The 11,286-nt window shown below is 43.2% G+C and overlaps 1 protein-coding gene across 1 annotated transcript; it reads left to right on the forward strand.

The window, feature by feature from the left end:
* The first annotated feature begins 2,858 nt into the window (after positions 1–2,858).
* Positions 2,859–11,286, forward strand: LOC104376940 (radial spoke head protein 4 homolog A). Its single transcript, XM_086612180.1, has 6 exons — positions 2,859–3,124; positions 4,346–4,577; positions 7,322–8,074; positions 9,186–9,321; positions 10,159–10,276; positions 11,046–11,286. Exons 1-6 carry the CDS (start codon positions 2,859–2,861, stop codon positions 11,284–11,286), a joined length of 1,746 nt encoding a protein of 581 aa, XP_086468306.1.

Raw genomic sequence — 11,286 nt, forward strand, 5'->3', positions numbered from 1 at the left:
GTGTACAGGCTGGAATTCATCTAAAGTTGCCTTGCCTGCTACACAGTAAAGAGCACCCTCACCTCAGTAGTTACAGGTGCTACTTATTGGTCTGGTGATGAAGGCGTTCTTCTAGGAAGACACACATGGGACCTGAATCTGGGCTTTCCATTTCAATAATTGTTTGCAGAGAAATCAACCGAGCACGGAAGGATTACCACTTGAAATGGGAAACTCTGTTCAAATGGCCTGTCGTTCCCTTCCCAGTGCAAGCATGTTCAAAATTCTCCAATGAAACTGTATGGAAATGCAACAGATGTCCAGTTCTACGTGCAACGTCTCATACCATCTTCAGATCTCCACTTGGAAATCAGCAACAGGCAAGAGTTCAGTTTAAAAAAAAAAAAGGCTACTGAAAAAGAGATTTGAATCGCAGGTAGAAAGATAACTTACTTCCATATATTTTTAATAAAAGTGAATTACTTAAAAAAAAAAAAAATCAAGTTTTTACTCCAAATATGGATACCAAATAAAAAGGAATTCACAAGTAATTCGCAAGTACTGCGCCGCCCTCTGCAGTCGATGTGTAAGTTCTGCAAATACTTCTGCGAAGTGACCTTGTGCACATTCCTTGCAAAGATCAGCAGGTTATGAACAAAACCTCTACAAGCTGAAACCCAGCAGCAGTAACAGTTTTATGACACTGTCTTACTTGTTAGGATCACAGGAACACAATGCAGAATTTTTTTTCATTCTTCATAGAAATGGTCTGCCTATTAAAGCATGCAGAAATGTGTATTTCGGTGCTGTATCGGAAGGGGTCAGATTCCTCAATGATACTTCTGGCATTTACTCTCTTGGAACATGACAAAAATTTGCAATGCCTCATGTGAGAATTTTTTCTAGTTATTTCTAATAAATATCCAAAACAAACTGCATTTTTTAAGTTACATTAACTAATCCATCAATGACAGAAAAGTGTATTTTACAGTTCAGGTATCACACTACTCTAACAAAACTTATAATCTTAATAGGGCCTTTTGCTTGGATTTGTGCAGCACCAACTTCTTCACCTGGATACCCTAAAACAGCATTATTTTCCCTGTTGAATTGTTAGAGAACACTTGACTGTTACCCTTGCTCCAGCTGTAGATGTTTGCTAAAATGCAACTCGTTAAAAGGCTTTAAAAAAAAAAAAACCACACAAGCAAACCTTCACCTGCTTTATATATTTGTTTCATAACTTCCTTGCTGAATACTAGATATGTGTTTAACTTTACTCAAACAATAAAAGTTCTTCACTAACTTAATTTTGAGCAATTAAGGAGACAATTCATGTGAGCAAACTTTACACACATGATGAGGGCTCTGGATATTAACAAAGCTTTGAATATTGATTCCAGTAGATGTAGCACTGTAGCCCATAATACCTGGTGGGACTCCAAAAGCATACAGCACTGCACTACCATATTTCTGTAAAACAAATCTCAAGCAACTAAATAGAAATCAGCAGGTTCTCCGTCTGTGATGTGACATTTGTCCTTCACACTTTAGTGTTTGAATACTGTTGAAATCAGAAGTTACTCACGTTTTAGTGTTGGAATACTGTTGAAATCAGAAGCTTAACGCTAACGTCACATGACAAAACTGTTTTCTATCAGAACACCTTCAATGCCAACTTAGTTTACATCTGCTTTTTCCCTTGGATCTGCGAATACACTTTTTTTTTAAGTAACTATCAGATTTTAGCAGTATTTTTCCCCTCCTAAAAGAAAAAGCTCTGTACCTGACGGCAACAGCATGATATATCACCACTAAAACGTAGAAGATTAAATTGTATTTTCTACCGCACACAATAAAAGCAAACGAACGTCACTTATTTCGGTTTAAATCGAAACTGAGCTGTTAAGATCCGCTCTTCCGCACTCAGCAGACACCTGAAAGATGCTCCACGCCGCTCCGCCCGCCGGGAAACAGCGGGAAGCACCGGGGCGCGGCGGGAGCAACAGCCCCGACGGCCGCCCCGCCACCCGGGGGGCCGCCCCCGCCGACCGAGCGGCGCCTTCAGCGGTTTCAACCGCCGGCCCCGACGCTCGAGGCTCCACCGACGGTTTCAATGACCTCCCCCCGGAGCCCCAGCGGCGGGAGACGCTCCTTCCCCCCGCCGAGCGCGGCGTTCAACGGGGCAGCAGTGCCGAGTCCCGACGGAAAACCCGCCGCGGGCCCGCCCCTTCCGCCACCGCCCCGCCGGGCGTCCCGAGCAACGGCGGCCGGTTTCCCTCGGCGACGCGCTGCCCCGGGAGCGGCCGGCGTTGCTGCGCGACGGGCGGAGCCGGCGGCGGCTGAGGGACGGCCGCAGCAACCGGCCCGGCCCGCGGGGCGCTCCCGAGGAGCCCCCGCGCCAGGCCGTCCCGCGGGAAGCGCAGGAGCCAGGACTCGAGGAGCGTTTGTGGCCCCGGACACAGCGCCGAGCGGCCCGAGCCGTGCGCTTCCCACCCGCCTCACCGGGGCCCCGGGCCGCCGACCTCTGAGGACTTGGAGCCTGAACGAGACTCTCTTCAGCCTGAGCAGTCAGAAGCGGGACCGGCTTCCCAGGGGGTGAGGCAAGGGTCTGGTGAGCCTCAGGGGCTGAGAAGGAGCGTTCATCAGCCGCGCGCACCTGAGCGAGACCCCACCAAGCACCAGACCAAGGAGGAAGCGTTGGCCAGACTCGTGCACCAGGACAAGCACCGTATCAATCACAGACCCTGATTCGACACCTCTGTCATCCACGAGGAGCAGAACAAGCCTCTCACAAGCTCCAGGTGCCAGAAATAAATATCAGCCAGCGGTACGCGCTGGGACAAGGCTCTGGCCAGGCACCGGAGGCACGGCAAAGCATGTATCAGCCATACGCACTAGGACTAGACCCATCCCAGGCACAAGAACAAAAAAGTGCCCATCAGACTCACGCAGCAGGACAAGATTCCTATCAAGCCTACGAACATGGCCCCTATCAGCCACACGAACCAGGTTATGGTCTCTATCAGCCAGGAGGATACAGTCCATATGATGATCAGATGCCAGATCCCAAATCCAGAATGCTGGCAATTCAGAATGCAAAAGCCTATTTACTGAAGAGCAGCACAACATCTGGCCTGAACTTGTAAGTCTGGAAAAGGGACATAATTGAAAGGGGTAGGAAGTATGAGTGGAGAGAAAAGTAGCATCAGTAAAAGGGTAAAAAGTTATGTTAAGCAGTGGAAAGATACCAGGGGGTATATATATATAATGGAAGAATATGTTATAAATGCGATAATTCAATGCTGTGTGATACTTGCATGTGTCCAACATCTTTCAGAATCAAAATTCCTAAGGGAATTATAGAGTTCAAAGGGAAATTGAGTTGATTAAGAGCAACTTTAAATTCAGCTTCAGCTCCTGAGGCAGGTGTGGTATTGTTGTGGTTTAGACTGGCCAGCAACTAAACACCACACAGCCGCTCGCTCACCCTCCCTCACCCCCCTGGGGATGGGGAAGGGAATTAAAGAGGAAAAGGGAAAGAGACCTGTGGGTTGAGATAAGAACAATTTAATACTACTACTACTAATATATGAATATGTACATATGTATAATGATAATAATATGTACAAACAAATGATGCACAGTGTAATTGCTCACCACTCGATGACCAATGCCCGGCCCGGCCCAGACTAACAACCCTGAAACAAGTAACTCCTGACACCGCAATCCCAGACGAGTGAGGGGCCCCAAAAGAGAGCAAGACAGAGATAGTACTCCAAGAGTCTGAGAGTGAGAGCCTCTGGAAAAGCAAAAGCCCTTCTTTCCCTCGCTTTTATACTGGGCATGACATTGCATGATATGAAATACTTCGTTGGCCAATTTGGCCCTTAATCCTAAGCCTAAGTACAAATCATAAGGGGAGTTGTGGACTCCCTGTCCCGGCCATGCTCCCCCCTATCCTGTTGTGCTCCTGCACATTGGCAAAAACACGGGAAGCTTGAAAAGTCCTTGAGGTCTCAGTGCCAACTATAAACATCAGTGCGCTATCAACATTCTTCTCATAACGAGTCCCAGACTAAAACTAAAACACAGAGCTCTTCTGGCTCCTAAAAAGAGCTAACTCTGTCCCAGCTGAAACCAGGACAGGTATATTCCAAAAATGAAAGGTGGGACTACTCCAAAGTATGTTATAATCAGGCTAGTTTCAAGTCTAATTTCCCGTAATACTCCATGATCCCCTTTCACCTAACTATTCCAACAATTTCTCCAAAGCTCCAGGTGATTAGCTTCTACTTTTGATACTAAAAACATAATTCTAAGACTTTTGTATAGTAGGCCAATAATATTTACATTTATATGACAGATACGATCATCTTGCTAATATGCTAACAAAGATCTTGGATGAACAGCCCCCAAATGCAGTAGACATAATTGAGAATATCAGCAAGGATGTGAAGTGGGCTCAGTTTCAGAAAAAAATGGACACTCTTCGAGATGAACATGAGATTCTTCCAACATTTGAAGCTGCAGAAAAGCGTAAAGCTTTGTTCCTCAAGACAAATGAAGAAGGAGATGAAGAACTGGAAGCAGAGATAGTGAGTTATTATCAGAGAAAAATAGATATCATATGTACCAGGGGATGGGTGGGAGGATGGCGGCAAGGGAAAGGAGGAATTTGTGATCTCCCTTGTAGTGTTGCCTCTCACGATTGTATAAATAATTGCAGCCACAGTACCATGTACCCTCTTCATAGCTGAGTTGGTGCCATGCCTAGTTATGAAGAAGAAAACCCACCTGGCTACTTAGATGGGATTTTTTTCCTGTAGTAAATCTAATATCCCAAGCCTTTAAAATTGTAGATGTTCTAGAGATAAGGAACAGAAAGTAAAGTTTACAATATCTCCCATATGCCAGTTCACCAAGAAATATTGCATCCAAATTTCTTTATTTAAAAGTGACGTTTCTTTATCTAAAGCAACCATAATTCTGGACACCAGTTCCAGAATATTGTGCACAGCTGCTACTGTAAAATAGAGAGTGAAGAATTTTGTGATCTTTCCAGTTCCAGCTGTGGTTTCAATCTGTCCTTCTCCAACTAAAAAAAATACAGTTATAATGAAGAACTACTAGAATTGAAAAGCCACTTATTAAAACAGGAGATTTTTTCAGTATTCAGCTGCTTATATGCAGAAGCATTTGGACCCAACGAGAAATTAAGAGAATCCTTATAATAACCAAGGGAAACTTATCAACAAGATGTTGATTTTCAGATAAAGCTACCAGTATATATTAAAAAGAATTGCCATTGCAGAATACAAATACTAACAACAGAGGAATCTTTCATCTTTTCCATAGCCTATTACTTATCTTACAGTAAAAGATGGTAAAAATGGAAAGAAGTAGGGTATTTCAGAAAGGAATTCTGAATTTTTCATACTCCTGTCTATCTTGCTTTGATGTAAGAAACCTGGCAGGGCCAAAGAAATTCCATACAAAACCAGAACCACTTCTTCCAAATTCTCTACGGTGCCATATACAACTTCTGATATCTTTGTCTGTGTGATATAATCCCTTACCCTCATGAAATGAGAGAAGGGTGATAAAGCCAATGGAAATGCTTAATGAGATCTTCGTTACTGGCCTAGTTCTGCTTCCAGTGAAGCCAGCTGGAGTCTTATTGTGGACTTTCATTTCATAGATTTCATAGATTTCTAGGTTGGAAAAGACCTTAGAGATCATCCAGTCCAACCGTCCCTAATCCCCATTAAACCATATCCCTAAGTAGATCATCCACCCTATTCTTAAACACATCCAGGGATGGGGACTCAACCACCTCCCTGGGCAGCCTATTCCAGTGGCTGACAACCCTTTCAGAGAAGAAATACTTCCTAACATCCAACCTGAATCTCCCCTGACTAAGCTTATACCCATTTCCTCTTGTTCTGTCACCCATCACTAATGTAAAGAGCCCTTCCCCCACCTCCCCACCATCCCTTCTCAAGTATTTGTAGGCTGTAATCAGGTCTCCCCTCAGCCTCCTCTTCTCCAGGCTAAACAGCCCCAATTCCCTCAGCCGCTCCTCATAAGTTTTATTTTCCAGCCCCTTGACCAGTTTAGTCACCCTTCTTTGGACTCGCTCCAGGAGCTCAATATCTCTCTTAAAGCGAGGGGCCCAAAACTGGACACAATATTCCAGGTGCGGCCTCACCAGTGCCGAGTACAGGGGCAGGATCACTTCCCTGCTCCTGCTGGTCACACTGTTCTTGATACACGCCAGTATCCCATTGGCTTTTTTGGCCACCTGGGCACACTGCTGGCTCATATCAAGCCGGTAGTCAACCAACACCCCCAGGTCCTTCTCCGCCAGGCAGCTCTCCAGCCACTCTTCCCCGAGCCTATAGCGATGCTTGGGGTTTTTATACCCCAAGTGAAGGACTCTGCACTTGGCCTTATTAAAGCTCATGCCATTGGCCTCAGCCCAACGATCCAGTCTGTTCAAATCCCTCTGAAGGGCCTCCCTACCCTCGAGCAGATCGACACAGCCTCCCAGCTTGGTGTCGTCCGCAAATTTACTGAGGGTACATTCAATCCCCTCATCCAGGTCATTCATAAAGATGTTAAACAGAACCGGACCCAGCACTGAGCCCTGGGGAACCCCACTGGTGACCGGCCTCCAGCTGTATTTAGCCCCATTTACCACCACTCTTTGGGCCCGGCCATCCAGCCAGTTTTTAACCCAAAGGAGGGTGTGCCTATCCAGGCCAGCAGTTACCAGTTTCTCAACCAGAACACTATGAGAGACTGTATCTGACTTCAGTCAGAGCAGGGGCCCGTATTTTAAAAAATCTAGGGAGCTTTATGCCAAGGTGTTCAAGAGAACAACATTCACTCCAGAGAAATATTGCTGATGTCTAAATACGTAAAATATGTGTTATATTTTCCCCAAACGTGTCTGCCACAAACACAAGGAAACAGAGCGACGCTGCTTGTGGGCATCAGGGCCTCTTGTATCGCTGACATGCCCTAGCACTGAAGTCCTTTGTAGATCCTGTGTAAGAATTCTGGCTTTCCTTATTTTACAGTAGTGAAGAGTGAGTTTGAATTTTGAAATCCTGTGTTCTAAAAGCTGCAGCTCATCTCTGTTCCCTTCTTTACCCATAAAATGGCATTTTTAATTTTTCTAACTGGTAGTGGAAGATAGAGTGAATGAATGTCTGCAGAGCGCTCTGAGAGAACGAGTGGTACTACAGTGAAGTGAAGTATCCTGTTCAGTGGATAACATGTTTAATTTTTCAAATTATACTACTCTTCAGCTCTAACTCCAGATCTTCTTTCCTAGGAAGAGACCCCTCTACCTAATGTGATGGAAACAGCCTTTTATTTTGAACAGGCTGGAATTGGCTTGAGCAAAGATGAATCCTATCACATATTCCTTGCCCTTAAAAAACTAGTTAGTGTTCAGCCAATCCAGACCTGTCGCTTCTGGGGTAAAATTTTGGGCCTGGAGAAAAACTATATTGTAGCTGAAGTACAGTACCATGAGGGGGAAGAGGAGGAAGAAATGGAAGAGGAAGTTATTGAGGAAGGAGAGAAAGAGACGGCTGAGGTCGAAGATGAAGATGAGGAGAAAGAAAAAGAAGATGAACCACCAAAGTCCACCTATAAGCCCCAGCCTGTTATCCCAAAAGAGGCAAATGGGACTGGGGCTAATAAATATGCCTACTTTGTCTGCAATGAACCAGGCAAACCGTGGGTGAAGTTGCCTCCAGTGACGCCAGCCCAGATTGTCTGTGCCAGGAAAATCAAGAAGTTCTTCACTGGTAGGCTGGATGCTCCTGTTGTGAGCTTCCCTCCCTTTCCTGGAAATGAGGCCAATTATCTGCGTGCACAGATAGCTCGGATCTCAGCAGGAACCCAGATCTCCCCCATTGGATTTTACCAGCTTGCAGAGGAAGAAAGAGATGATGAGGAAGAGCAAGGAGGAGGAGGAGATGCATGTGAAGAAAACCCTGATTTTCAGCCTCTTTCTGTGGCTGAAATGTTGGATTCTCTCTCCACATGGGTGCACCATAGACAGAGTATTCTAAAGCAGGTACGTTCTGGCACAGTTCACATGGACCTTGGATACCACTCACACTGTAGGACTTGTAGAGTTTCAGAATGAACATGAAACTCCTCACCTGCACATTTGAACTCTTCACCAGAAATGGTATTGGACTCAAATGTTTTTCTACAGAAAATATATTTGATACAGTATGTAATATGTAAATATGTTGCATATATTTACATATAGCATATATTTTTAATATATATATTTAGGAATCTTCTAGGTTTAGTACTTTTTTTCAGTGGTATGTTCTTTAGATAGCTGTATGGACTTAGGCCTTGATATGTAACAACAATTTCTGCCCATCATCTATATTAGGTTTTCTCTTTTGAAGTCTTTACTTGACAAAAATGTTTTAAATTCTCTTTTCTTCAGTAGGATGCGAAAATGTAGATAACTTATGATTAAATGCTAAATAGAATTTACTTGGTGTTTTCTTCTGCTTTACTTTTTGTTGCATACTTTCTGCTATCAACCATGAAAATGAAAAAGCTTAGAAGCTTGTGATACCAGGCTAGTCCTGGAAAGATGTAGGACTAATTTGGTGATCATTGCTGGATGACTTGCTGGCCAGTCTACCAATTCAAGAATGCTAGTGTAAAGTAACAGCAAATGGTAGAAAATAAGGTTTAAAATTATGACTAACAAAACAATAGTTGTAAAAATAAAATCTATATGCATTAGAATCTTAATTTGTTATGTTCCTCTGGTAGCTAAATAACAAGGCAGACTTTGAAGGGAAGGGGCAAAATCCATAAGTTAGGCCTCTCAGTTTGCAGGAACTGGTAATCTAGCAAGGATGTAAACCAAATTGGCAAGGAAATGAAGACTACAAAATAACAAAAAGCTGATGACAGAGGTACAAGGTTACTCTGAAACAGTAAACAGGGATGAGGGAGGAATGAGAGACATACGGAACACTCTGCCAAGAGGATACAATATTCTGCCAACAATATACCAATTATGGAATGTATATGCTTCTTTTCTTCCCATCCTCCCCTTAACTGTGTGTGTGTGCCTGAGCCAATTGTTCCAACTGCTTACATTCTTTCAGTGATTGTTACATGTATTTATTATTTTTCCATATCAATCATAGGGTCGCTGTGTTTGGCTTAATCCTTTTCAAAACTCAGAGGAAGAAGAAAATGAAGAGGAGGAGAAAGTAGAGGACTCAGATGAACTACAGCAAGAAATAGGACCTCCTATTCTCACTCCACTCTCAGAAGATGAAGGTATTCTTCATGGAATATGAAGCCTTTGATAGAGACCCACTAGGAATGTTGGCATTTAGGCAGTAAATATTTGAAGTTATAGGACTCTTGACTCTTCATGGAGCACTGTAGTTTGCCCCTGTAGGGTAAGCACATTCTTCTACAAAATTGATCAAAAGCAAAATGGTTAACAGTACTGACATTAAAACTGAAATAATTGGCTTTACTAGTTAACAGTCTTGTTGAGAATAAAGCAAAAAAATACCTCAGACTTGTCAGGCTCCTGCAAGTTCAAGACAGCTCACTACATTAAATACATTCAGCTATTTTTCCGTCATCTTTTTAGACAAAAAAAAAGTGTTTGTGCACAGGTAAATAAGTCAATATATATATATATGCACACATGTATAGATATACAAATAAGAATTTAGATCCTGTAGCATATTACTTCAGCAAAGCATGGGAATATGGGAACCTGAGTATTAGATTACATCAACAGTAAATTATTTTCCTACTCTCCATTCTTTGATCGAGGTGAAATATAACTATATAATATATTCATAAGTGATAAACTGTCCTTGACTAAAGAAACAGCAGTGAGTGCTACTGCATTTCAGGAGCATGATCTTTTCTGAACATGGCTCTGTTAGCATTCCTGTGCTCCCTACCCATACATCCAAACCCTCTGTTTAAATACAGCACTTACATTTATTGTTTCTGACTTCTGGCTTTTCTAACGTGCAACTTAATATAACCATTGCTTGAATTCTGTGAACGTCTTGTAGCTCAGTCTTAAATCTTTTGTAGAGGCTCGTAAGTCAATTTATTCATAGATTGTGTGTGTTTGGCTGCCTCTAGGAATTCAAAACATCCCTGCTTGGACAGCTCAGCCTTCTACAAACCTGATCCCACAATACGCTGTTGCAATCCTCCAGTCTAACCGATGGCCTGGAGCATATGCCTTTGCATCTGGCATGTGAGTAGCGAGCTGATGTGGTTACAACACAGACCGTGTATGTTAAACATCAATACCTGGCTAGTGAAGTCTAAGTTGCTTTATTATTAATTCATTGGCTGAATTCTAACTATTCCAGAGACTGGTGGAGAAAACCACTTAAATGTTCATAGCAACAGGAAATATGTATTCAAGACTGAAAATTAATAATCATTGGAAATACTAGTATAAAGTTAATGGATGTAAATGTCCAGTTAATATTTGGACCCAGTCATAGAATCGTAGAATCATAGAATGGTTTGGGTTGGAAGGAACCTCAAAGATCATCTAGTTCCAACCCCCCTGCCGTGGGCAGGGAAACCCTTGATTTGAAACCTATATTCTTCAGTCTGTCGTACTTTTTACAAAAACAGCTCCATTCTGTGGTTCTCATGTTCGTTTGTTTCCACTACACATGGTACAGTCGTTACTTCTCTGTGCTTTTAAAAGGGCACTGGAGTTGGTGTAGGAAACGGCCCTATGTTACCACTGTGGAGTTGGAGTTGTATTGCAATATGGTGCAGTGGCAGAGTACAGCCTGCATCATTTGAGCATTTGGAGAATTTTAAGTGGAAGATACATTAATCAACAGTTACAGCAGTTGAAAAGAGGTGCCGTCTTTTAAATACTTCTGTTATAGGATATCTGCGCCACCGGGACTTTTTGCACAGCAGAGTAAGGAAGCCTGACAATATCTCTACTGATGTTTTGTCGGGAGGAGAATGTGTGATCTTTCACTTTTTTTTCTCAGGAAATTTGATAACATCTACTTTGGCTGGGGTCACAAATACAGTCCTGAGAACCACACTCCTGCACTGCCTCCGCCAGTGCAAGCAGAATATCCCAGTGGGCCAGAAATCACTGAGACAAGAGACCCCACTCTGGAAGAGGAACTGGCTTTCAAGGCTGCAAGGGAAGAAGCGTTAGATGCAGCTGAGGAAGAGGAAGGGGAGGAAGATGTTGAGGGTGATGAAGAGGACGAGGATGATTAA

This window comes from Tauraco erythrolophus, chromosome 5 (assembly GCF_009769465.1).
Source record: "Tauraco erythrolophus isolate bTauEry1 chromosome 5, bTauEry1.pri, whole genome shotgun sequence".
In the NCBI taxonomy this organism is placed as follows: domain Eukaryota; kingdom Metazoa; phylum Chordata; class Aves; order Musophagiformes; family Musophagidae; genus Tauraco; species Tauraco erythrolophus.

Coding starts and splice junctions, on each gene's coding strand:
- LOC104376940 (XM_086612180.1), top strand. CDS start 2,859: ATGTATCAGCCATACGCACTAGGACTAGACCCATCCCAGGCACAAGAA. Junction 8,075..9,185: donor GACAGAGTATTCTAAAGCAG/GTACGTTCTGGC, acceptor TATCAATCATAG/GGTCGCTGTGTTTGGCTTAA. Junction 9,322..10,158: donor TCCACTCTCAGAAGATGAAG/GTATTCTTCATG, acceptor GGCTGCCTCTAG/GAATTCAAAACATCCCTGCT.